Source organism: Pelodiscus sinensis, chromosome 27, assembly GCF_049634645.1.
Source record: "Pelodiscus sinensis isolate JC-2024 chromosome 27, ASM4963464v1, whole genome shotgun sequence".
Taxonomy (NCBI): Eukaryota; Metazoa; Chordata; order Testudines; family Trionychidae; genus Pelodiscus; species Pelodiscus sinensis.
In genome coordinates this window covers 15055093-15081880 of record NC_134737.1, presented here as the reverse complement: position 1 = coordinate 15081880, position 26788 = coordinate 15055093, and the positions used below count along the sequence as shown (strand labels likewise).

At 57.6% G+C, this 26788-nt stretch overlaps 1 protein-coding gene across 5 annotated transcripts in view; it reads right to left on the bottom strand.

Moving 5' to 3' along the window:
- CACNA1S (calcium voltage-gated channel subunit alpha1 S) overlaps positions 1-26788 on the bottom strand; it is an 83877-nt gene that overhangs the window by 35926 nt on the left and 21163 nt on the right. For all 5 annotated transcript variants that reach the window (XM_075910485.1, XM_075910480.1, XM_075910482.1 and 2 more), the window contains 20 exons: positions 26054-26259; positions 20739-20842; positions 19052-19197; positions 17135-17216; positions 15745-15905; positions 15177-15402; positions 13779-13986; positions 13478-13598; positions 12908-13022; positions 12680-12773; positions 11859-11928; positions 11231-11363; positions 10862-10991; positions 7131-7190; positions 4564-4670; positions 3918-4005; positions 3457-3564; positions 2162-2214; positions 518-664; positions 134-335 (listed from right to left, as the gene is read on the bottom strand). In XM_075910485.1, coding sequence (XP_075766600.1) covers positions 134-335; positions 518-664; positions 2162-2214; positions 3457-3564; positions 3918-4005; positions 4564-4670; positions 7131-7190; positions 10862-10991; positions 11231-11363; positions 11859-11928; positions 12680-12773; positions 12908-13022; positions 13478-13598; positions 13779-13986; positions 15177-15402; positions 15745-15905; positions 17135-17216; positions 19052-19197; positions 20739-20842; positions 26054-26259 — 2561 coding nt within the window. The remainder of the gene's footprint in view (positions 1-133; positions 336-517; positions 665-2161; positions 2215-3456; positions 3565-3917; positions 4006-4563; positions 4671-7130; positions 7191-10861; positions 10992-11230; positions 11364-11858; positions 11929-12679; positions 12774-12907; positions 13023-13477; positions 13599-13778; positions 13987-15176; positions 15403-15744; positions 15906-17134; positions 17217-19051; positions 19198-20738; positions 20843-26053; positions 26260-26788) is intronic.

Sequence of the window (26788 nt, the reverse complement as noted above, 5' to 3'; positions counted from 1 at the left end):
GTTCTCCTCTCACTCCCCGCACCCACAGCGGGGCGTGCCTGGAACCTGGGGTTCCCCAGGGCTGGGAGGGAAAGACTGGGGTCCGAGGGGTGTCTGCGGGCCGGGGGGAGCTCAGGGGGTCCGTGGGCAGTACCTGGTTCTTGTCCAGCTCACAGTTCTTGTACTCGCTCTCGCCCTGCTCCTGGAAAGTGACGATGACGAAGCCCACGAAGATGTTCATCATGAAGAAGGCGATGAGGATGATGTAGATGATGAAGAAGATGGCGATCTCCACCCGGTAGTTGTAGATGGGGCCCATGTCCTCCGTGTGGGTGTCGATGGCCTTGTACAGCAGCCTACAGGAGCAGCAGAGAGCGCGGCGCTCACCACGCCGCGCAGGGAAGGCCTGGTCCGGCAGAGGACATGCCAGGCAGCTGCAGCCCCTCTAGCTGCACTGGCACCTGCGGCAGGTCCCTTCATGTGGCATTCCCCAGCTGGGATCTCCCTCCCCCAGCGCCGCATGCTCCCCCCGACTCACTGCGGCCAGCCCTCGAAGGTGGAGACGGTGAAGAGCGACATCATGGCCGAGAGGACGTTGTCGAAGTGGAAGGCGTTGTGCACCCACTCGCGCGAGTGCAGCTCCAGCTGCGTGGGGCTGCCGTCCACGTAGAGAATGAAGTTGCCTCTGAAAGGGAGGTGGTGCCACATGTATCGGGGTGAGTAAGCAAGGAACCGGGCCCAGAAACACTTGCCCACGTCCTCCCCCCTCCCACATGCCCACATGCTGAAGGCGCCCTGCTGCTCGGAGCACGGCATCTCTCCAAATCAACCTCGGAACTCTCAGCTGCAGGAGGCCAGATGTTAGTGCTGGTCACTACAGGCACCGGGGCCGAGCCTGGGAGTTCAGACAGGCACGGGAAGCTGCATCGTGTGCGGATGAAGGACCCCCTGCAGTTGCCAGGGTAACACTTCCCTCTATGACCTGCCCAGCAGCCTCATCAGGGTCCACCTGCTTGAGGCTCGCAGATAAATGTGCTTTGGAGAAGTGGATCGTGTTACTAAGCAATTTCTCCCAATCCCACTAACTAGCCGCAGGGCCAGGGAATGCCCCCGGGGCTCTCCTGCCACGCTGCAGGCCTGTGCCGGCAAAGCAGCCAAGCAGGCTCCGTGGGGCTGGCGCATCGTCCTGGAGCACCTGGGATTAGCGGTGGCAGCCTGGAACCACCAGCTGCAGCTAGGGTTGCCAGGTGTCCGGCATTCACCCAGACAGGCCGGTATTTTCACCTCCTGTCCGGTAAAAAAATGCAGGGAATATCGGACACCTGAGATGCCCGGAGTCTCTGAATTTTTCCCCAGCCAGGAGGAGAAAATGCCGGGCACCTGGCAACCCTACAAACACTCAGCGCCCGGCCTCCCCCCGAACTCCCAACCCCCCAGCCCCATGCTTACCTGGTTCCCCAAGGCTGCTGGCATTTCCCCTGGGTCTTAGTGCTCAACCGCTCCCTGTTCCTATCCCTGCACTCACTCTTAAAGGGGACATGCTGTTTTATTTTATTTTATTTTATTTTATTTTTTAGCTTAATAAGTCTTGGAGTCCCTTTTTTTTGCTCAACAACTTTGGCCCCCCCCCTTTTTTTTTCTTCAATGGAATTTTTTCCAGGTGCTTTTTTTGGGGGGGGGGGGGGAAGGGAGGCCGTGTTCGGTATTTTTGTTTCAACCGTCTGGCAACCCCAGCTGCAGCAGCTTGGCCGATCCCACCACACGCTGCTGCTGCCCAGGGTGAGCTTGGCTCTTCCACAGCCCCAGGGCAGCCCCCTATAACCTCCACAGAGCCCTGCAGGTTCTCCACCCCGCACGGCACCCGCAAAGGAGACAGGGCACCGGTGGCTGCCGTCTTCGCGCCAGTTTGGAGGATGAATGAAGACCTGAAAGAGCACCGTGACCGTTGGCCTGGCCTTCCTCTGGTTTGCAAGCCCAGCTCCTGCTCAGCCCTGGCTGCTCTCTGCCCACTAGAGCCAACGGCCTGTACTGCACAGAGACCCTCGCCTGGGCTCCTCCGCGTGGCAGGATCCCAGCAATGGGCTGTGAGCACAAGTAAGCAAACCGGGGCTGCCTCACCTTCCCCGCCAGGGCCCTGCACTCTGGCTGCAATGAGCATGCAGGGACCATAGGGGGTGCTCACCTGCACTCCTTCTCCGTCATCTTGTCCAGATCCGTACAGCTGTAAAACTTGCCCTAGGTGCAAGCAGAGAGCACAAGCAGGGGGTTTGCTGTGAACGGCAGGGGCCTGGCTGATAGATCTAGCAACAAGGGCAGCTACTGGCAACAGCAGTACATCCTGGCCTGACACCACGGCCTGGCCCCGACCCAGCCTCCAGGCCCTGATCCAGTCTGAGCTAGGGCCGGCCGTGGGAGCCTGGGCCCTGCCCCAGCTGGGCCTTTCATTAGAGGTGGTCGGTTAGAACCCAGGCTGACGAACCAGCCCAGCCCTCCCGCTGCACTGAGCTGCCCTGGCAGCCCCCAGGAGCCCTGCAGGCCTCGAAAGCCAGAGCCTGCCACGGCAGCCTGTAGCGCTTCCTCCGAAGAGGAGGGCCGGGCGCATCGCCTCGCTGATTCACACCCAGCGCCCGCACAGAGCTGCCTGCAGTGCCGTGTGTGGCCAGGAGGAAGCACCTGTGATCCTGCAACACGGCGGGAGCTGGAGCCAGCAGCGGGAAACTGAGGCACAGGTGGGGAAGGGACTGGCCCAAGGTCAACCAGCAGGTCAGTGGCAAAGCTGGGAAGACCCCCCCACCTCCACTGACACCCCAGACCAGGTCTCTGCCCACGGGGTGTGAAGCTGCCTTGCTTGGACACCGACTATGCGCGCGCTGCCCTGTTCTGCCTGCGGCTCGCTGTTACAGGCTCCCTGGGACCTGGCTCGTCCCAAACACGGGAGTTTGCCGGGCCAGGGGAGGTCAGGCCTCTGAGCTCTCCCTGGGGGGGGGAGAGGCGGGAGCTAGCTTCCTGACCACTGGCTCTGGCCAGTGGGCTCTGCTACCCCCAGCCACCGACCTCACAGACTCCCCCAGTGGGGCTCCGCTCCTGGCCACCGGTCCCGCAGATTGCTGGCCCTCCAGCCGGGCCACTCACCATGCTCCCTGCCACTGGCCCCGCTGGCCCCCAGGACTGCCAGCCTGCTGGACTGGCCCTGCTCCCAGCCGCTGGCAACCACTCTGTAGTCCAGGGCATCTCCGGTCCAGCAACATCCGTGGGCCTATTGCCGGACCAGAGAGATTCAACCTGTACCCCCCAAGGGGCCTGACCGGGGAGGGTCCTTCTCAGGACACGGCCTCCCTGCGTCTCTAATGGAAGCCGACCTCCGCGTGAAGGCAGCAAACCGGCGCCATGTCCAGGAGTCTGCGCGAGCTCGGCTCCACCCAGCTCTCCTCGGGCCGGAGGCTGGCGAGCGCCAGGTTCTGGCCCGGGGGCGCTCACCTTGAACAGCTGCACCCCGATGCAGGCGAACATGAACTGCAGCAAGGTGGTGACGATCACGATGTTGCCGATGGTCTTGATGGCCACGAAGACGCACTGGACCACGTGCTGGAGAGAGAGGCCAAGGTGGTGATGGGCTGGGCCCGCAGCACCCCGTCCTGCTGGGAGTACATGCCTGGGTGCAGGAGGAACAGCCGGCCCAGGCCCGGCACCGGGCCAGCCTGCAGGGGACGTGACCGGCACATCCCTGGCACCGTGCCTGGGCGCAGCGGAGCAGCCGGAGGACCTAGTACAGTCGCAACATGCTGCCTCCCAGCTGCCCAGACACCTAGTGGAACACCCGCCTGGGGGCGCAGCCAGGCCTGGCGCTGCAGGATTGGGCCTAGGGCCCGGCAGACACGGGGCTCCTGTTGCAGCTCCGAGCCCAGTTCATCCTCCTCCTCTCCCCGCCTCGCTCTCACCTTCAGCCCCTTGGCTCTGTTGATGGCCCGCAGCGGCCGCAGGACTCGCAGCACCCTCAGGATCTTCACCACGGAGATTGCACTGGACCTGGGGAGGGCGAGAGACAGGGAGACCCCTCCAGCCTGGGCAGGGCCAGACAGAGCCAGGCCTGCCTGCAGCCACCCGTCAGGGCAGAGTCAGCACCTGAGCCCTGCAGCATGGGCGGGGGAGCTGGACCCGCGGGGGCAGGAGACAGGCTGGATGCTGGGCTGACAGAGCCCCAAGGGAGCCCGTCTGCCATCAGTGGAATTCCGGGCTCTCCGCACATCACTGGAAGGGGCACGCAGCCTCAGCGCTGGGCCCAGAGCCCGGGACTTCCGATGTCCTGGGCCTGAGCACGAGCCACTAGGCCAAATCCCCACCCCGTGAGGGACAGACCCAGGGGCGCAGAGGGAACCTGGGGAGGGGAAGGCAATTCCAGGGCAGAAGTCCCCGCGCTCCATCTGCCCCTCTGCCCAGGCGCATGCCTCCCAGCTGCAGCACCAAGTCCTGGTGGAGGCCAGGTACCAGGCTAGACAGACCAGCGGCCTGGCCCATCTCTGCCCCTATTGCCACTGCAGATGGCACCATCTGGGCGGGCGGTGCTGCGGCTCCAGGGGCGCTTACTCAATTCCCATGGAGATGAGGGAGACGGCCACCACCACCAGGTCCAGGATGTTGAAGTAGTTCCGGCAGAAGGAGCCCTTGTGCAGGAATGCTCCGTACGCCGTCATCTGAAGGGAGCAGAGGGGAGCCAGTGGGAACAGGGCAGAGCACCTCTCATCCCCTTTCTCTGTAGTGACTGCTGCTCGTCAAGCCAGACTGGAGCCCAGGAGAACGACCCCACAAACAAGGCACCGCAACGGAAGCGAATCACGTATCACTGCCCCTCCGCCCTGCCCCACAGGAGTCACCCCAGGAAAGTCCTTTTCTTGGGCCAGCCACCCAGTGTGATGGCCCTGTGGCCTAGGAACGGGACTGAGAGCCACAGAAACGCCGCCCTGGGGCTACCATCCAGCCACTGTACAGCCGTGCCTGCTCTGAGCACTGCGTCTGGGGCAGGACTCCGGGGAAAGGTGGGTCAAAACACAGCGTTTCCGCTTCATGGGACAGTTCGACGTGTCCTCATTTGGCTCGGTTTCCGCTGGAACAAAACCAGTATTTGCAAAATCTCCGTGAAAGGGAAGCTTTGAACAATATTGCTCTTGTAACACATGGCTGTTTTGTTTCCTATTGCAGTTTCTTTCTGGTTGTACTGTTTACTAATTTTATATGATTTCATGACATGTAGCCTGCGCCACTACTACTCGCATCACAGAGTAAGTAATATCATTATTCAAGTATTTTACTGTAAATATTTAATAATGGCTGTCTTGGTCTTGCAGAAAAAGGCACAATATGGAGCCATGGTAGAAGTGGAACCTTGACAAATTCAGATTGGGGTAAAGTTTGTACAGCAAAGGTAATTGACCACTGGAGCAATTTACCGAGGGTTCTGACGGAGTCTCCATCACCGACAATTTTTAAACTTAAGAGGGGATGTTTTTCTCTAGGCATTCTGCAGTTGGTGCTATTGTGGGCCTGTGTCACATTGTAGGTCAAACCAGATGAACGTAAGAAACGGTCCCTTCTGGCCTTGGAATCTATGAGTACGTCTGCACGGCCCACATTACAGTCACGCTTCATTGCGAGGAGATGCAGTCATGTGGCCACAGCAGTCACGCTTTATCACGGGCGGAAAACTCACCCGGTGATAAAGAAAACCTCCCCAAATGAGGACGCTCCCTCCTGGCGATAAAGCACTGTCTACACTGACGCTTTCAGCACTAAAACTTTTGTCACTCGAGAGAAGTGGGGCTTTTTTCATACTCCGGAACGACTAAAGTGGCCGTGTAGACACAGCTTGTGAATCTGTGAATTTTTAAACCACTTCAGGCAGGGGTGTCCAAACTTTTTTCAAAGAGGGCCAGATTTGATGAAGTGAACATGCGTGAGGGCCGACCATTTTGCCTGACATTCTTTGAACCATTAAAATTAAATGCAAATTAACTATTTTATGTAAAGTTTATTGCAAACGGCATACTTTTCATTTCGTCACATGGATGACACATCTAAACAGGTGTTTAATCACTCTGCCTTTCATATCTGAAGGCCAGATGAAAAAAAAATCCAGGAAGCTGAAATATGTCAGGAACATTGTAAAGTACATTACATATTATTGGTAATAAAGGTTGTCTGTCAACTTTTAAGTTCAAAAAATATGAACAGGAACATAACACCAAGTATCCATGTTGTGTCCAAATATATTTGTAACTGATTTAGACCAACTGACATTAACTGAGATTTTACAATGTATTCATCTCAATACATATGGATTCGTTGGGGGCCATAAAAGATAGATATTGCCAAATTACCTGGGGGGCCGTATTAAACCAGAACACGGGCCACACTTGGCCCGCGGGCCGGACTTTGGACATGCCTGACTTAAGGGCAGCTGCTGCTTAGCACTGATTGAGTTGTCTTCTTTCCTAGATCAAAATGCTTCCTGTTTGCATTGCGAGCCAAGCTATTTCGTTACAACACAAACAGGAGCCATTCTGACCTAGAGGGAAAGACAAAATGTTTCAGTGCATGCCAGGGGCAGCTGGCCTTGAGGAGGCTTCAAATAAAATCAATTACAACAATATTTCTACTTTTATGGCACGTCATAGCAATAGGGCGTTTTCAGGGCATACCTCAACAGCAGGTGCTAATTCGCATTGCTTGAAACATGCTACACACCGTTACTGCTGCCATGTTATGAAACAAGGTGAAGATGAAAAAAGAAAGGCCGTCAAATTCTAAACGCCATTCTGAACGGTTCCACGCCGCTCGTGCATTCTGATGGACTTTGTCAAAATCAGCACAACCTCATGGGACAAATTCTATTGCGGTGAAACTAACGCAAAACTTGTAAGGAACGTTTTCTGACCAGCGGTGCCTCGGAGGCCCCCCCAGCGGCGACATTGCGGCACAGACTGGCAGCCAGACAGCCAGCGAACCCTCAGTATCTGTCTATGTACAGGAGCCTCAAGCAAAAATCCCCCTTCACTGCAGCTGACTCCTGCCTCCACTCGGCCCCATCGGCAGCTCCCCACGCGGGCGGGGTCACCCCAGTACACACCGTCCCCAGTAGGACGGGCTGCGTGACTCACCTTCAGGACTATTTCAACGGTGAACACGGAGGTGAAGCCGATGTCGAAATATCCCAGGACCTGAGGAGAAAAACCAGGCAGAGGTTTTGGTGACTTGAGACGCAAGATGTGGTTGGATTGTCCTGCAGCCGAGAGCTCTGGCACACGGCCCCGCTGAATGCAAACTGCTCACCGGGCGCTGATCACAAACGCAGCACTAACGTAGATGTGCTGTGGGCTGGGACAGCACATTTACAGCCACTAACGAACTAAGCCGCCAGCCCCCACAACACGTAGGAAAGGATTGCCCTTGGCAGAGCACGGCAGTCCAATGGTTAGAGCCTGGGACCCAGGATTCCTGCCAACTGGTCCCATCTCTGGACAGGGACAGAGATTAATGCTGGGGATTTAGGGTCAGGCGTTCTGTGTTTGATTCTCGGTTCTGGGAAAGACCCGCCGCCGACAGTGTCAGAACTCTTCGGTTCTTTTCCCAGCTCTGTCAGCATCTTGGTGGGCCCCCTTGGGCATGTAATTGCCCGTCTCTGTGCCTCAGTTTCACTCGTAAGAAAAATGAGGGCTAGTGACAGTGCTTTGGGGCTCTCTGATGAAAGGTGCTCTCTGTCCAAAGCATTATAGTTCTAGATAATTTAAAGATGGGGAAACTGAGGCACAGAGTGAGGTTAAGTGACTTGCCAGTGATCACACAGGCAGTTAGTGGCAGAGTCAGGGGCAGAAGCCAGGTGTCTTGATTCCGGTTTTTTAGATCAGTCCTAGTTTACCGCAGCCGTGTGCCCCCACGCTGCTGAGGCTTCTGGGAAACTAGCCGTGCTCTGGGATTTCTAGAACGGTTTCCTGTCATCCTAGAAGAGGCAGGAAGCAACTCAGGCCAGACATCATACTAGGAGATGCACTGGCTTCATGCAAGTGCCTCGGTGGTGCCATCTGATCTCATGTTAGACAGACATCTATGGGGGACGGTGTTGACGGGGCGGGGTCCTGCCAGAGGGGCGGGGGACTGGACTCGATGCCCTTGCGAGGTCCCTTCCAGCTCTAGTGTTCTGTGAGTCTGTGTTTAAGCACAGGTTGAACCTCTCCAGTCCGGTTCCCTCGGGATCTGACTGGTGCCGAACCAGAGACATTTCTGGACCGTGGGAGGTCAATGTTGCCTAGCAGCTTTGCCGAGGCCGCCACTGCTTACCGGGCAAAGAGTGAGGGGGGATTTGATGCAGCCTTCAACTTCCTGAAGGGAGGTTCCAAAGAGGCTGGAGAGAGGCTGTTCTCAGTAGTGACAGATGCAGAACAAGGAGCAATGGGCTCAAGTTGTGGTGGGAGAGGTCCAGGTTGGATATTAGGAAAAACTATTTCCCTAGGAGGGTGGGGAAGCACTGGAATGGGTTACCTAGGGAAGTAGTGGAGTCTCCATCCCTAGAGGTGTTTAAGTCTCGGCTTGACAAAGCCCTGGCTGGGTTGATTTAGTTGGGATTGGTCCTGCCTAGAGCAGGGGGCTGGACTTGCTAACCTCCTGAGGTCTCTTCCAGTTCTATGATTGTATGATAAGGGGATGGTTTGATGAGATAACATGATCTTGGTAACTAATTGACCTTTCATTATCAGTGGGAAATAGGTCAATGGAGGGATGATAGGAGTTACTATAGAGAATTTCTGGGTGTCTGGCTGGTGAGTCTTGCCCACATGCTCAGGGTTTAGCTGATCGCCATATTTGGGGTCGGGAAGGAATTTCCCTCCAGGGTAGATTGGCAGAGACCCTGGAGGTTTTTCGCCTTCCTCTGTAGCATGGGGCACAGATCACAGCTGGAGGATTCTCTGCATCTTGGGGTCTCCAAAGTATTTGAAGGCTTCAATATCTGAGATCTAGGTGAGAGGATTATTCTAAGGGGTGGGTGAGATTCTGTGGCCTGCACTGTGCAGGGGGTCAGACTAGATGATCATAATGGTCCCTTCTGACCTTAAAGTCTAGGAGTCTATGAGGACACTTAGGGGTAAATTCGAGCTAACCGACAGCGCAGAACACTGACAGCCATGCCTGGGGGCTGTACAACTTTAAGGAACGGCAGGAAACTTGGCCACGCCCATGACAAGTGGACACCTGGCTCACTCAAATCATGCCGGGCCACGGATGTTGCTGGACCAGACAGTGCCGGATGAGAGAGGTTCAGCTTGTAGGAACAGGCCTGCTCAATCTTTGGATGGGAGCTATCCCTGGGGAATCTCACAGCCGTTCTCACTGACCCCTGATCGCTGCCTCAGCTCAGAGCTGCTGTCTCGCTGATGGGACAAGACACCGAGGCCGATGCTCTCTGTGCTCATTCGGGTCACGGAGCCAATCTGGCCAGACAGGGAGATGTTAATCCCTGCTTCCTCTAATCCCCCGGCAGCTGTAGCGGTATTAGCGCCACTCCCAGCAGCGTTAATCTTCACTTCCTGCCGCGCAGGCCTGTCGAGCAGCAACTTAGGTGCTGCCGGGTGGCAAAGCTCATCACCAAGATGACACCGTATTATCAGCCCCGTTGCAACAAGGCAGATTGCCTAAAGCCATGCAGGACGGGGAGGAGACCCCGCAATGCTATTCGCCAGCGCTACCCCCACCCAGCCACCCTGCGCTAGACACAGAGCCACCTCCCACATGCAGCCCGGCTGTAACAACCTCCCGCGCTGGCTGACACCCACGCTGGACTCTCCCATGCTGCTCTGTGCAGCGCGTCAGTCACACGAGCTGCGCCCGCCACGTTTCGGGCCGGGGGAAGAGCAGGGTGAGTAATGGGCTCTTGGCTTCTCCGGAAACGTATTTGGGTTGAACCTGTGTGGTCTACGCGTGTGCACAGCCAGAGAGGCTGAGGCCAGACGAGACCGGCCTGTGTCTCAAGGACCGCCAGACCCCCGTGTCAATAAAGCAACATCCACCGCCGCATCCGAGTGTGACAGCCTGCGGACCGTCGCGCACCACCGGCAGTGCAGGGATCGAGGGCCCACCAACGGCAGGGGGCTGTTTTATACCCTGTTGGTTTGTGCCCCACAGGAAGGCAAAAAACAGGCCATACCCCTGATGCCAGCTGGTGTGGCCTGGGAGAGGAGTCCTGACTCCACACGTGGCGGTCGGTTTGGCTTTGAGCACGAACTAGCCAGGCGAGCCCTGGGAGAGCGACTGTTCGGTGCCCCTCAGTGCCCCGCCCCACCCTGCCCGATGGCCCGTGCCCGGCTGGGGAGTTTAGTGACTAACTCAGGCCGCACTGGTGGCATCTCCAGGGCTTCCCACCACACTGGAGGCCTCCCGACTGCTCCCAGCACCATGGGAACCGAGCAGCTCCCAGTGGGGAACCAATTTACCCTCACAGGGCAGCGTTATTACTCTTGGCTACAGACTGGAAGTGCGGCACAGAGAAGTGACTTGCCCAAGGCCACTAGGTGAGCTAGTGTCAGGCTGCAGCCAGCACCCAGAGCCCTGCTGCGGCTACAGAACAGACTTTCCTGCCAGAGCCAGGGCTCCTGATTCCGGCAGAGCGACACGAGTCCCCTGGCTGAGCCGAGCTGAGCCGCCAGGAGTCCTGAATGCCCGACTCTAAGCCTGGGAGCAGAACGTAGCGGGGCTGGCTCCTGATCTAACCACTAGACACCACTCCCTTCTCAGGGCCAGGGTCCTGATTCCCAGGCCGCTCTCCCAAACTCTCCTTGGGCACGGCAGGCAGCCCCGGTGGCTCAAACCGCTCTCCCCCACCCACCGCCCGCCGGGGCACCTGGTTCCTGAAGGAATCGGGCTGGATGGGATCCTCCGCGGCCAGGGAGATGCTGCTGAGCAGGATGAAGAGCAGGATGAAGTTGGTGAACCAGGTGGCGTTGACGATCCTGTGGCACAGCACCCGGATCCTGGGGAGGGAGAGGGGAGGCGGCTGAGACGCTGCTCCTGGGGGGAGTGACACGGGGTGGGGGGGCTGCCGGGAGCTCACAGCCCGGCCTGGAGCTTGGGGAGGGGTGCGCCTGGGCTGAGCCCTGCGTGAGGCTCCATGTGCCCGCCCTGCATGCTTCCGTAGCAGCCTGGGGCAGCCCACGGGCAGGGCCGGCTCTCCTGGCCCCGCTGAGCCCAAAGGAGTCCCGGTGGCACCTACTTGTTGGTGGGGCTGAAGATGAAGAAGGAGCTGGCTTCGGGCATGGGCACCGCTTTCTCTTTGAGCTGCAGCTCTGCCAGCGGGCGTGGCCGGGGGCTCAGGGGGATCTCCGGCTCATCTTCCTCATCGTCACCTGGGGGGGGACAGTCAGTCGCTCCGAGCTCACGGGCTGGGCCCATCCCGCGTCAGCAGGCAGCAGACTGAGCGTGGCTGCTGCAGTTCGGAGGACGGCCTGTCGCTCCCCCTGCGCCCCACAGCCATTACAGAGCCATTGGGCAAGCCGGGGGCATCCCCGACCTCCTGGCTCCGTAAGTCCCTCCCAACACTGCCCCCAGCGGGAAGGGGACGGGCACCTCCGAGAAGCAAGTCACAAGCAATGGGAGAGGCATGTGCAGTCTGATACCCCCTCCCGGGGAGAGCCAGGCCCCCCGCCCACGCCCCCGCCACACAGGCGCAGAGAGCTGCAGCATGTCCTGCAGCTGGGCATCTGCTGGAAGCAACGCCCCCCCCCCCCCCCCCGCACCCCGGCTTCCAGCATCCTAATACGCGCTGGCTGGCTGCTCTCCTGGGGCCAGCACCTTCTGATGGGACTTGCCTCTGAGAGCCCCTCCCCTAGCCAGAGCCTCACCTGGGAAGTCAGCAGAGGGGTAGGGGTCTTTGATCTCATTGACGTTGGATTCAAACTCGTCCACCTTTAACTGCAGAGGGAAAGAGGCGACTTGCGGCGCGTCTGGCGAAACCGCCCGGGGCCACGTCCTTGTTCTGTTTGTACAGCCTGGCCCAAGGGGGCCCGGACCCAGGCGTTACTGCAGCACAGATCGTTACAACCAAAAGCATGGGACAGGGGAGCCAGGATCGCTGGCCTGTCGCTCCCCCTGCACCCCACAGCCATTACAGAGCCATTGGGCAAGCCAGGGGTATCCCCGACAAAGGCCACCGACAGGCCGTGTGCCTGCGAGTGCATACAGATCTGGGGGGGAAACGCCACCTGGACAGCCCCCTGCGGCAGGGCTTTTCATCCTGGGCCCACTGGGCACCCCACGTGCCTGCCTGAGGCATCCCCGTGCCCAGGGAACATGGGTTTGGCCTTCATGCACACCTGGGCGAAGAACGGGAAGGCGTAACTGCTCAGGGACGTACCATGGCCCCAGCGAGGGGGAAAGTTCCCCCCGACCAGGTGAGCTGGCGGCAGAGGCCAGCAGAGCCCAAAGTCCCGGAGGAAGGCCGTGTGTGAGGCTGCGCTGGCCCGGCTGGAAGCACAGAGCAGCGGGCCCTCAGGCGGAAGGCTGGAGAGGACAGGCCAGTGCGGTGAGGTTGAGAGAAGCCGCCCAGCCTGACGCTGGTCCCACGCCACCACCAAGCTGGAGCCCCGCGCGGCGGCAGGAGACGGGGCGGGTCTCCAGGCAGGACGGTGGCCTCGCCAGCCCATGTGGGGGTATCGACACTGACCTGGGCTGTGGTGGGGATTCCCTCGGCCTTGGCTTTCTGCTCCAGCTTCTTGGCCAACAGGAGCTTTTCCTCCTCCGATTTCTCTGGGTAACCCCTGGGCGGGAGAAGCAGAGAGGAGAGGTGGGGAGTGAGGCTGCCGCAGAGACGCGACGCACGCTGCCGAGACGATGCCAAGGCCGGCCGCTCTCACCGATTCGCAAGCCCTGGGCAGCAGGGGGCGGTACTGACCGGGACATTTTCCTCCGCTTCTTCTCTTCCGCCTTGGCTTTCTGGGCGGAGGTCAGGCTCTCGGCCTCAGCCAGATTGTCCACAGCGATGGCCAGGAAGACATTGAGCAGGATATCTGAGAGGGGGTGGAGCTAAGGAAGCTTAGGGAGCATGCCCCTATGTGGGGGTCGCCCCTTCTATGGCTGCTTCTTCAAGAGCAGGGCTTAGCAAGAGCCTGTGTGATGACAGTACACAATGTACGCAGGCAGATGGGGAGAGCCCCAGGCTCAGTAATAAGCCCTCTGCATACCCCAGACAGCTGCCTCCTGTAACCAGCGAACCTCCATTGGTGTCAGCGGTGGGATCCAAAGGCAGGAGACCAAGCGAGCTACCCAGTCATTTTTGCAACCCTTTTAAACCCCGCGCCTGTTTCGCCATTCACCCCACCCCTAGTGCTATGATGTCTGAACATACATCTCCAGCCTCAGAGCCCTTCTACAGTGTGTGCTGAGCCCCGTGTGACTTGAGGCTACCGGGGACTGGGCTGGACAAGACCCAGCTGTTACTCCCAACTGGCTAGAAAGAGGATACAGTTCCCGCAGACAAAGAGAATGATGAAGTAAATGCAGACCAGCATGCCGGGGAAGGAGGGCCCTCCATAAGCCATGATCCCGTTGTACATGATTGAATTCCAGTCTTCTCCTGTCAGGATCTGGGAGAGGGTGTGAGCGAGTCAGGCAGAACCATTCCATTGGATCAGAAGGAACAGACCCGAACCCAGGAGGCCTGACGCCGTGTTCCCTGCTCTAACCACTAAGTCCCACTGTCTCCCAGGTGTCCTGACTCCAGCCCGCGTTGGATCAGCAGGGTGGGTGCCCGCTGCGCCCCGTACCTGGAAGACGCTGATGAGCGCCTGGGGGAAGTTATCGAAGGTGCTGCGCCGCACCTCCATGTCTTCGAAGTCGTACTTGCCCCCGAAGAGCTGCATGCCCAGCAGGGAGAAGATGATGATGAAGAGGAAGAGGAGGAGGAGCAGGGAGGCGATGGAGCGGACCGAGTTCAGCAGGGATGCCACCAGGTTGTTCAGAGAGGTCCAGTATCTAGGGCAAGCAGAGGCACTAAGCACTAACGCCCAGGGGTGCACAAGCAGGGCGCTGAGGGACACCCCTCTCCGTGTGGCTGAGGAGATGTGAACAAATGCCGAGCTCTTCTGTAGGGCTGCTCATCAGCAGATCTCAAAGGCTCACTGTCCCGCTCTTGCAGGTGGGGAAACTGAGGCACGGGGGCATGACGTGTTCCTGCTCCCCCAACAGGCCCGTGGCAGAGCTGGGATTGAAACTCAGGCCCCTTGATTGCGCTAACCACTAGGAAACACATCCCAGGCCTCGGCTCCGGGCTTCGCCACAGACATCTCACCATGGCCCTCGCCCCTCCGTGCCTCCCTTGCCCAGGTGTGGAGAGGAAGAGTAAAGCTGCCCTGCTGTGTGGGGCGTGAGGAGGAACCCGTTCCTGGGAGCTGCTCAGCGGCTGAACCCTGCACCCTCCACGCCCTCCGTCCAGCAGGGCTGCAGGTACCACTCAGAGCTCGGTATGCCCCCCAACCCGCAGGGCAGCCTCATCCACTTGGGGGGCTGGGCAGGGAGCAGTGAGTCAGTGTCAGATTAGAGTCCTGGAGCTCTGTGTGCCAGCCCCCCCGCTCCCCACCTCCTCTGCTCTGACCACTAGACCCCACTCCCCTCCCAGAACTGAGGCTAGAGTCCAGGAGTCCTGGCTACCAGCCCCCCTGCTCTAACCACTAGACCCCACTCCCCTCTCAGAGCTGGGGATAGAGTCCAGGAGTCCTGGCTGCCAGCCCCCTGCTCTGACCACTAGACCCCACTCCCCTCTCAGAGCTGGGGATAGAGTCCAGGAGTCCTGGCTACCAGCCCCCTGCTCTGACCACTAGACCCTACTCCCTCTCAGAGCTGGGGATAGAGTCCAGGAGTCCTGGCTACCAGCCCCCCTGCTCTAACCACTAGACCCCACTCCCCTCTCAGAGCTGGGGATAGAGTCCAGGAGTCCTGGCTGCCAGCCCCCTGCTCTGACCACTAGACCCCACTCCCCTCCCAGAGCTATAAAAGAATCTAAGTTTCCTGCCCTTAGCCTGCAGTTAGCAGGCCAGAGAATTCAGTTTCCCTTTCTTCAGCCTTCAGCAGCTTGTCCCTGCGGCCACGCCTGAGGTCTCCGAAGGGAGGACGCCCCAGCCTCCCAGCCCAGCCCAGCCCCCCGGCCCGGGGAGGGAGGCCCCCACCTGGTGATTTTGAAGATCCTCAGCAGGCGGATGCAGCGCAGGACGGAGATGCCCAGGGGCGACATGACGCCGAGCTGCACCAGGACGATCTCCAGCAGGCCGATGCACACCACCAGGCAGTCGAAGCGGTTGAAGAGGGACATGAAGTACTGGTGCAGGCCCAGCGCGTACATCTTCAGCAGCATCTCGGCCGCAAAGAGCGCCAGCAGCACCCGGTTGGCGCTGTCTGCAAGCAGTGAACCCGGCCGGTCGGTGCACTGCAGCGCGGGGCAGATCCCCCTCGTGTAGGGCCTCCTCCTCCGCCCCTCCCTCACCCCCTGCCCCCCCAGTTACACTCACCTGCCCAGAACGTCCCTCCCCACCCCAGCAAGAGGCGTGTCCGTGCACGGGGAGCGGGAGTGAAACACAAGGCCAGGAGGAGGCCCCACGTACACACAGGCCTGGGGAGAGCCTGTAGCCCGGATGCCCACCTGTGTGTGCGTGGCGTGCAGGCGTGTGCCCACGTGGGTGGGCACGCACGTCCGTGCAAGTCCTCGTGTGCTCCCAGGCAGCAGGCTGCCCTGCTCACCTTGCGCATAGGTCATCCACTCCAGCTGCTGGTGGTGCTCGGACGCTATGGCCAGGGTGTTCAGCATGATGAGCAGGATCACCAGCCAATAGAAAAACTTGGACTTCACCACCTCGCGGCACTTCCTGCGGTACAGGCGGTTCCATCGCCTCCAATGCCGGCTGGAGAGAAAGGCCGAGCGGGGTGACTCCGGGGCTCCCGCCACCCAGCCCCAGAGAGCAGAATCATTGCAAAGAGTCCTGCCTGCCAGCTCGTAGGGGCCCAGGAAAGAGGGGTCTGCAGACGGGGGATCTCTATTCCTCCCAATCAAAGGCCCCACTCAGTCGCCACGAAGCCAAACGGGGATGAACCAGAGTAACATAAAAACATCAGAACGGCCCGACTGCGTCGGACGAAAGATCCATCCAGCCCAGCGTCCTATCTGCTAATAGTGGGCAATGCCTCCCCCAGAGGGAGGGAACACAACAGGGTGATCCCTCTCCGGTCTCCCATTCCCAGCCTCTGACAAACAGAGGCTGGGAGACTATTCCTACCCACCCTGGCTAACAGCCATTGATGGACCTAAGCTCCATTAATTGATCGTGCTCTTTTTGAACCCTGATGAAATTCTGGGCTTCACAACCTCCTCTGGCGAGGAGTTCCACAGGTTGACTGCACTGTGTGAAGAAAAACTTCCTTTGGTTTGTTTTAAACCTGCTGCCTATTCATTTCCTTTGGTGACCCCTCGTTCTTGTGTGATGGGAACAAGTGAATAACTTTTCCTTATTCGCTTTCTCCACACCAATCTGTTTTTATAGACCTCTATCCTACGCCCCCCCAGTCTCCTCTTTGCTAAGCTGCAGCGTCCCAATCCTTTAAACAGAGGAGACCCTGGGGCATTGCTGAACAAGGGGTCTCAAAGCCCTTGGGAAGTGTGCATCATTTATCCCCATTTTTCAGATGGGAGAACTAAAGGCACTCGCCCAGGAACAGAACCCAGGTGTCCTGGCTGCTTGCCTAGCGCAGTGTCCAAGAGACGCCTTCTCTTCGCTCAGCAGCTGGTCCTCTGGAGAGGACGCTGCTCTTTAAAGATGCTGGCATCACCCGGTCACAGCTCGGCATGACCCTGGATTTCCTGACACTGCTGACGCACCCCCGGAGCCGGGGCGAGCTGCGCGGGAGGACAGTGCCCAGGCGCTTGACCCAGCGGCCCCCAAAAGAAGGGGCAGGACCACCTGGGCAGGCTTTTTCAAGAGCCAGACACAGCAAAATCCACCTGCACTGAACGCGGCGTGTCCACCCCCAGCATAACAACGCCAGCTCTGCCGGGGGGGGGGGGCTCGCGGCTGCAGCGGCTCCTGTGTCAGGCGGGAGGGAGGCAGAGGCCGGGGCAGCCCGGGAGCGTACTCACAAGAAGAGGATCCATTTGTTCATGCCCTCGATTTCATACAGGCTCTCTGTCTCGGAGCCCCCTTCCTCTGATGGCAGCATCCCTGCGCGAGAGCGACGGAGGGTCAGTAGGTTCCCCCCGCAGAGCCCTCCTGCCTCCTGGAAGGGAAACTGAGGCAGGGGCGGGCAATCATTTTTGATGAGGGGGGCACTCTAAAATGTTGTAAATGACCAAGGGCGGCACTTTTCTCTGGTCTGGGACAGAGGCTGGGTGCAGAAGGGAGCTCGGGGTCAGGGATTGGGGTGCAGGAGAGGGTGTGGGGCTGGAGAGTGGGTGAAGGAGGAGCTTTGCCGCTTCCCCTCCACCCCTGGTGCAGAAAGGCAGATGGAGCAGGCAGCCGCTCTGAGCCCTGGGCTGTTCCATGCCGGCCGGCTGCGGGCCGGATTGAAAAGCTTGGCGGGCTGAATCCAGCACCTGGGCTGGACCTTGCCTGCCCCGGCTCTAAGGGTAGGTGTGGCAGCGCGTTGGGGTTTTCCCATCTCCTGCACCCCCGTAGTGGCACCAACAGACTCCACCAGCCAGTAGAATGGAGGGAGTTTATTGCTTCTCCAGGATACAGCACAGCACAGAGGTCATATGGTTCCAGGGCAGGCCTAGGATGCCTCAGCCCCCCTTGAGATGGGGGAGACTGGGCCCCTAAATCCCAGCCCCTTTCCCTAGACTGTCTCCTCCATGCTCCCAGACAGAAACCTAACTCACTCTTCCAGCCCTGCCCCCAGCCAGGGCTCCACTCCCCTCCTTCCTATTGTTCTGCTCCCTGGGAGATAACTGGTCAGACAGGTTTGGAGCCCCCTTTGCATAGTGACTCATCCCTCGCCCTGCTGGGCCGTGCTGCAGCCAGTAGCCAGTGGGGGTCACTCACAACCCACTGCCCAGCATCCAACCAGCATGGTACCCCCCACTATGTCACAGTAGGTCAACACTAGCATGGGAGGCGTGTTTGCAGCTAGTGTAGACGCACCAAAGCGCCCGTTAATCTAGCGAGCTCAGGTAACGGAGCAGGGAAGGGGCGGCCGCAAGTGTTTCCGTGCGAGTTACTCCTGGGCCTAGCACATGCTGTCACTGCATGATCGGCTCTGGTAACCGAGTGACGGCCCTGAGAGGTACCCTGAGCAGCACATCCGCCAAGGAGGGTTCCCTTCTAATGCCCCAAGAGACACAAGCCACCCCAAGAGACACACCCACACCACAGAACCAGCCAGGGAAAAAGGAGTTTTGGCACGGTAATGTGCCTAGAATCGGCGAGGCGCTAGACACCATGGAGTGTAGCTGCTGGCAATGGACCAGTGGTGGAACTCAGAGATGCTCTCACTATACATGGCTCCAAGCTGTGTTCAAACACCCCACGGAGCAAAGGGACTACGAGCCAAGCAGCTACCAGCACTCCAGCTCTACCAGGAGGTAATGGGAAAGGGGAAGTTGCCAGTAATTCTTCTAGAGCAACTTCCACTCAAAGCCCTTCACCAATGGGAATGAGCTCAGCTCCAAAGAGGGTAATATTAGCACCCACTGCACAGGGGGAAACTGAGGCACACATTGGCAAAGTGACTGGCTCAAGGCCGCCCAGTCAGTCAGTGGCAGAGCCAGGAACAGATTGCAGGTTTCCCAAGGCCGTGGCCTGTCCTACACCATAGAAGGCTGTCCTTCCTCTCCAAAAACTCTTCATCTATGGCAGGTGTGAAGCAGTTTCTAATCGTTCAGCCTGGATAACGTCAAGGGAGGGGCAGCCTCCCTCAATGAGTAAACTAGGAGCCAGCCCCCCTCCTCCCATCAGGCTCTCTGCACGGACACTCCCCCGATCCCCGCCCAGTGGAGGATAACCATTCTCCAGAAGCAACAGGGAAGCCAGGCCCGGCTTTGCCGGGGTGGGGATGGTACCTTCTCTGGCCCGGTGGCTGTCCATGACTTCGGCGTGAATGATCCAGTCCATGTAGCCCTTCAGATCCTCCTCCAGCTGCTGCTTCTCCCGCAGCTTCTGGAATGTGCCCCGCGACTTGGCCTTCTCGCGCTCCTTGGTGAATTCCCTGGAAGAAAGCCACCGGGCTAGCATGAGGCAAACAGAGAAGGGACCACGTGGGGGGACTTCAATCCAGACCTGACTCATGGGATGTGCCCCTTGTGTGTGTGCCATGTCCCAGTCTAGTGGCTAGTTCCCAGGAAGGATAAGAGCCTACTACTGCTGCCAGCTAATGGAGTTACTCCTTTCACTCAGCTGAAGACTGAGAAAGGATCAGTCCTGCCTTTTCCGTCTGTTGCGCAATACCGCACCACGAGTGGTGGTGGTCTGAGGAGGAATACAAAGCCAACGACTGGAAACAGTTCCCTAGTCCTCACTTTTTATTGGCATCCTGTGGAACTTCTTGCTGCAGGAGACCACAGAGCCAAGCGCGGCCGCTGGACTGTGCAGAGGGCAGGTTAACATTAGGAGCCCTGCTGGCTGCCCCCATGGCTGCTCCTGAGGAAGTCAGACAGCGCGTCAGAGCATAAGGGGGAGCTCACACCGGGACTGCCAGCTGTGCGCACTCCCCGCCACGCGCCGTAGCAACGGTGACTCATTGGGGGGAAACAGCTTTGGCCTCTTTGGGCTCCATTCGGAGGGATGGCTGGTGTGTTGTGGGAGGGAGGAGAGTTTGTCTGTCTGTGGTTTTTTACCTGCTCGTTTTAGAATCATAGAATACTAGGACTGGAAGGGACCTCGAGAGGTCATCGAGTCCAGTCCCTGCCCTCATGGCAGGACCAAATTAATTTCTTGTCTGAGCCAGAAAACTCTATGGATGACTGGAGGGTATTACATTTTCTGGGGCCCCCTAGCCTCTGGGATGAGGCCAAAAATAAGGGGCTCAAAGTGTGGGATGGGGCTGTGGGTTGAGGCAGGGGCTTAGGTGCAGAATGGGGCATGAGGCTCTGACAGGGGGTGCTGGCTCTGGGGCAGCGCTGTGGATGACAGGGCTCCAGGCTGGGGCTGAGAGGTTGGGGGTGCAGGAGGGGGCTCAGGGCAGGAGGTGGGCTGGGGGTGCAGGGTCCGGGCAGAGGTTAAGGTGTAGGCGGTGGCTCAGAGCAGGAGGGGGCTCCGGGCAGAGACAGGGGGTAGAGGATGGGGCACGTCCCCATTAGTGGCACAGGCCCTGGGGAGGGGAGGGAGCAGGGGCTGTCTTTTGGTTCCGTGTTTGCACAGCATCTAACACCATCGGGCCCAGGGCCGGACGGGGCGTTGAGGTGCTGCCACAGTAGACAGGAATAATGCCCATGCGCCCATTGTCTGGTTCTGGTGACTCTGGGGAGGAACACTGCCTATATAAACAATCCGACTGTCCTGTCCCTTCACCCCCGGGCCGAGAGCACCTCTCCCGAGTCAACCACAGAGTCTTCCGATAGACAAGGGAAGACAAAATTGAGGCTCCTGATACCAAGGAAGAAGGGAAGAAAAAAAAGTAAAACCCAGATTCAGGCCTTGTGTTCACATCACCAAACTCAGTGGGGCCTGGCCCCGCGTTTTCACCGTCTCCTGCATGGCAGGCGCCTGCTGGGCTGGAGAGACAGGCGGGGGGCAGTCCACGCGCCTTACCCACTGAGCACGCCCAGCACCAAGTTGAGCACGAAGAAAGATCCCAGCAGGATGAGGCTGACGAAATAAATCCAGGGCCACTCGTTCCCGATGGCGTCGTTCACCTGAGCAGGAAGAGACAGACCAAGTTCCCGAGGGAGAAACAAACCCACCTGGCCCAGCCCTTTGCTACCCTGGAGTAGCAAAGCACCTCAGAGTCTTTACACATGGGGGACGGAGGCAGAGAAGACAAGTGACTTGGCCATGGTTACAGTGGGAGTCTGTGGCTGAGCAGGGACTTGCATCAGGTTTCAGGCTTGCCCCTACCCAATGACCAGAAGGGCCATTGACCAGGACCTTAGCTTAAGTCAGCGAAGAGCCAACTCTTTATTCTGCCACAGACTTCTTGTGTGGCATTGGGCAAGTCACTTAGCCACAGGCCTCAGTTCCTCATCTGTGCAATGGGGATGATAGCTCAGCCCTGATTCCCAGTGGGGTGTCAGGATGAAGCCGGTGAGGTGCCCTGAGCTCTCTTGGTGAAGAGTGTTAAAGAGGTGAGCAGAGTTTGAATGCGCTCTCCACTGACATCTAGCAGTGAGCTGTGGAAGAGGACTGCAGGAGCTGATCATATTTGCATAGGCACGCCCACCATGCCTCAGAGCATGATGGGATTGCCTGCCCAAACAGTCTCTTCTGGCTGTTTTGGGATCCCCAGTCTCCTTGCTCCTGGGGCAGGAGTACTAAAGGTTTGTTATCCTTGTGTGAACTGAGGGCAGCAGAACTGCATTTGGCGATTCCTGACTGAGGGACCCTCTCTCAGCTCAATGGCACTCATTAGGCAGGGAGCTGGGTGCTAAAGCACAGTGAGGTAAGAGGGGGGAGGGCAGATGCTGGTATGAGCCCTGCTGAGGGCCCCTAGACAACATTTGACTTTTCCTCTCCACTATATAGCAGAGCTAATTTGTGGACACTTCAGGCACCCAGGCATCTGTTGGGATAACAACAGAGCTGGCACAGATTATCCATCAAGTTCTTAGACCGTAGCTAGGCTACGTCTACACTGGCATGACTTTGTGCAAGAACTCTTTTGCGGAAGAGTTCTTGTGCAAAAACTCTTCCAGAAGAGAGTGTCTACACTGGCATGTGCCTTTGCACAAGAGCATCCGTGCCAGTGTAGACTCTCTCTTGCACAAGAAAGCTCCGATGGCCATTTTAACCATCGAGCTTTCTTGCGCAAGAAATTCATGTTGCCTGTCTACACTGGCCTCTTGTGCAAGAACAGTTGTGCAAGAGGGCTTATTCCTGAGCGGGAGCATCAGAGTTCTTGCACAAGAAGCCCTGATTTCATACATTAGAACGTCAGTGTTCTGGCACAAGGACTTGCGGCCAGTGTAGACAGGCAGCAACTTTTGGCACAAAAGCGGCTGCTTTTGCGCAAGATCGCACCAATGTAGACACAGCCAAGTAGAGAGAATTTTTTATTTCAGAAGATGGAGAAAGCTACTAGGGGAGCAGCTGACAAAGTGATCACGAAATGAACGGTGGAAGGGCACATGAGCTATGTCTACACTCGCGGCTTCTTGCATGAGAAATATGCAAATGAGGCTAAGCGTGGAATATTGCTGAGCCTCATTTGCATACCTAATGAGCTGCCATTTTTGCAGAAGAGGCTCTTGCGCCAGAAGGAGCTGTCTACACGGCCCCTTCTTGCACAAGAAAAACCCTCTTGCGCAACGCCGTTATTCCTGAAAATAATCGGCATAACGGCATTGTGCAAGAGGGTTTCACAGTGGGACAGAGGCCACTCTGGCTTAACCAGGAGATTTTCCATGATCTACATTTAAAAAATAAAAAGAGTCCTACAAAAAGTGGAATCCAGGCCAAATTACAAAGGATGCCTATAAACAAGTAGGTAGAGACAAAAGTAAGAGAGTCCATGGCACAAAACGAGATCAGATTAGACAGAAACATAAAGGCTACGTCTACACTAGCACCCTTTTCTGGAAATGCTTGAAACGGAAAACTTTTCCGTTATAAGCATTTTCGGAAAAAGCGCGTCTACATTGGCAGGATGCTTTTCCGGAAAAGCACTTTTTGCGGAAAAGCGTCTGTGGCCAATCTAGACGCGCTTTTCCGCAAAAAAGCCCCAATCGTCATTTTCACGATCGGGGCTTTTTTGCGGAAAAGAAATCTCTGCTGTCTACACTGGCCCTTTTCCGGAACAGTTTTCCGGAAAAGGACTTTTGCCCGAACAGGAGCAGCATAGTTTTTCCGGAAAAACACTGACGCTATTACATTAGATCGTCAGTGCTTTTCCGGAAATTCAAGGGGCCAGTGTAGACAGCTGGCAAGTTTTTCCGGAAAAGCGGCTGATTTTCCGGAAAAACTTGCCAGTCTAGACACAGCCAAAGGGTAACAAGAAAACATTCTACAAGGACATTACAAGCAAGAGGACCGGCCCATTACTCAGTAAAGGTGAGGGAATAATAACAGAACATGTGGAAATGGCAGAGATGCTTAATGACGTCTTTGTTTTGGTTTTCACCAAGAAGGTTGGTGGCGATTGGATGCCTAATATAGTGATGCCAGTTAATGGAGCAGGATCAGAAGCTAACATACAGGAAGAAGAGGTTCAAAATTTCTTAGAAAAGTCAGGTTTCTTCAAGTCCCCGGGGGCTGATGAAATGCACCCTAGGCTACTCAAGGTGTGGACTAAAGAGCTATCTGAGCCATTAGCCATTCTCGTTGAAAAGTCATTGAAGAGGGGAGAGATTCCAGAAGACTGAAAAGGGCACATATTGGCTATGTCTACACTGGCGGGCTCTTGAGCAAGAACCTGCAGAGGGTCCACACAGCCTGCCCGCTCTTGCGCAAGATTTACAGTACGGCGTCCGAAGAGAGGGCTTCTTGCACAAGAGCTACGCTCTTTTCTAACAGGTGTAAGCCCTCTTGTGCAGGAGCTCTTGTGCAAGAGGGCAGTGTGGACGCGCGGCAGGGGTTTCTTGCTCAAGAAAGTTCAATGGCTAAAATGGCCATCGGAGCTTTCTTGCACAAGAGAGCGTCCACACTGCCATGGATGCTCTTGCGCAAAAGCACATGGCCGTGTGGACGTGTTCTTGTGCAAGATGTTCTTGCGCAAGAACCCACCAGTGTAGACACAGCCCCACAGTCCATCTATAAAAAGGGGAAGAGCACAACCCAGATAAATACACATTAGCCAGTTTAACTTCTGTGCCAGGAAAGTTAATGGAGCAAAGAATTAAGCAATCAATTTGCAAACCTCTAAGGGTAAGAAGGCGATAAGTGACAGTTGGCATGGATTCATCATGCCAAACCACCTGAGAGCTTTCTTTGTCAGGATACCAAGCCTTGTGGATAGGGGGAAGTGGTGGACCCAGACTTAGTAAAGCTTTAGGTAGAGTTTCACATGACCCCCTCCTTAACAAGCTAGGGAAATGCACCCTTACTGGAGCTCTGATAAGGTGGGTGCCAGAGAGTAGTTCCTGGGGTTGACAGTGAGCAGGGTTCCCCGGGGATCAGTTCTGGGTCCAGTCCAGCTCAACGTCTTCAGGGACTTAGATGACAGCACAGCGAGTACATTTCATGTGAAATTTGCGGAAGGCACCAAGCTGGGCGGGGTTCCAAGGGCTTGGGTGGGTAGGAATAAAATGCAGAATGATCAGGACAAACCGGAGAGATGGGCTGACGTACATGGGATGACATTCAATAAGGACAAATGCAAAGGTGACACGTAGGGAGAACACGAGAGGCACGTGCCCCCCTAATGCCATGGGCAGGAGTGGCAAGGGGCAGGCCAGCAGCTGGTGGGGCCAGAGTCCCTGGGCATCCAGGGGGACTAGTGGGGGGCCTGGCGCCCGCAGCAGGAGTCCTGCCCCCCCTACTCCCCAGCAGCAGGGGGGAGCAGACCAATGAGCACCGCACAGAGGAGGGGTAGGACCACCCCACACTCACTGGCAGGAAGCGGGGCCACACAGCCGGGGGAGCAGAGTGAGCCGGGGCTACGTTGCCCCACTGCCCCGCCACTGCCAGGAGTGGGCCCTTTGCTCGGGGTTTCTAGCCAGGGCTCGCCGTGGGGAGCCCCACTCACCAGCCGCGCTGTCCGGCGTTCTGCACATGCGCAGATCACCCAAACCCGGCTCTTCCGGGATGTAATCGACTCGCCACGGGTGACTAGATGACATAGATTGTCGAGCCCTGTTTATAGCTATGAACCCAGTTTACAGTGTTTCCCCAAATTAACAAACATCAGAACGGCCAGACGGGGTCAGAGCAAAGGTCCCTCCAGCCCTGTGTCCTGTCTGCCCGCAGTGGCCAATGCTGGTGCCACAGAGGGAGTGAACAGAACAGGGAATCCTCACATGATCCCTCCTCTGTTGCCCATTCCCAGCCCCGACACACAGAGACCAGGGACATCATCCCTGCCCAGCCTGGCTATGATGGACCCAGCCTCCATGAATCTCTCTAGCCCTTATTTTAAACCCTTTTAAAGTCCCGGTCTTCATAACATTGAGTTACGTCCCCCCTTTGTGTAAAATTGTTTTGCTACACTTAAACTGTGTGTGTGCGTGTGCGTGTGTCTGTGAAATTGTCGCAGGTCCCTGGGCGGTGGCCCGAGCTGGTTTTGTGTTGTACTGTTGAATGCGCAGACGCTGAATCCCGGCCGCAGCCCACTCTGGCTGGCAGAAGGTTACAGAGAAGAGCTAAGTGGTGTTTTCACAAAAGCCGCCCGATACCACATCAGACGCTGGCCCAGCCCCTTTCGTTTCAAGCCACCCTCATGCCATGCTCCTGAGAACAAAGGATGCCCAGAGGGGTAACACCACCCACCCCCGGCTTCCAGAGACAGAGGTGGGGCTAGAACCCAGCTCCACAATTCCCCTACCGTTCACCACGGCTCTGAGGGGAAGTTTAAGGTCATGCGTGAGGGAGCTCCGGAGCGGTCAGAGAACTGGGTCTCACCAGCCAATGGAAGGCAATGGGAGGGGGGTTCGTCTGGGCATCTCAGCTGTACTTGGACTGAGACCGGCTCTGGGTAGCCGGCTCAAACCATTTGGGACTCTGCAGGGGAAAGCAGCACCGTCCTCTGCACCCGATGGCTGCGCGACGGCCAGCCCACGCTGCTGACTGGCTGCTGTCACCCCCAACCACCCGTCAGTGGCTGCGTTCTGCAGGAGCGGCAGAGCCCGGGGGGCTCGCTGCTGCCTCCCCTTGGCCAGCTTGGCCAGCCCCGGTCATTTAGTGCCACGTTCTCGTTACAAGACCGCGCCGGAGCCTGCTCCCCCTGCCAGCAGGCTCAGGCCCGAGGCCGGACGTACCCAGTAGAGGACCTCCGTCCACCCCTCCATGGTGATGCACTGGTACACGGTCAGCATGGCAAAGCCAAAGTTGTCAAAGTGGGTGATGCCGTTGTTGGGCCCCGGCCACCCGCCCCTGCACTCGGTGCCGTTGATGGTGCAGTGATGCCCATGGCCGGAGCTGGCGCATGGCGACGGCTTCTCCCATTCCACCGTGGCAATGATGTCTGAGGGCGAAACCGAAGCACCGTGGTCAGGCCGAGCAGAGGAGGAGACCTACCTGCCTGCTGCTGCCTGCGCCTCAGCCTCTATGCCCACCTAGAGGAGGGCTTTGGTGCACTGCAGTATACCTCCCAGCCATCCCATATAGCCTTATAATGCCCCCAGCCATGCCATATACCTCCAGACTATACCATATAACCTTATAATGCCCCCAGCCATGCCAGATAGCTTTATAACACCCCCAGCCATGCCATATACCTCCAGCCATGCCATATAGCCTTATAACACCCCCAGCCGCGCCATACACCTCCAGTCCATGCTAGATTGCCATATTACACCCCCAGCCATGCCATATAATACTCCCAACCATGCAATATACTTCCCAGACATGCCATATAGCCTTATAACACCCCCAGCCATGCCATACACCTCCAGCCATGCCAGATAGCTTTATAATGCCCCCAGCCATGCCATATACCTCCAGACTATACCATATAACCTTATAATGCCCCCAGCCATGCCATATACCTCCAG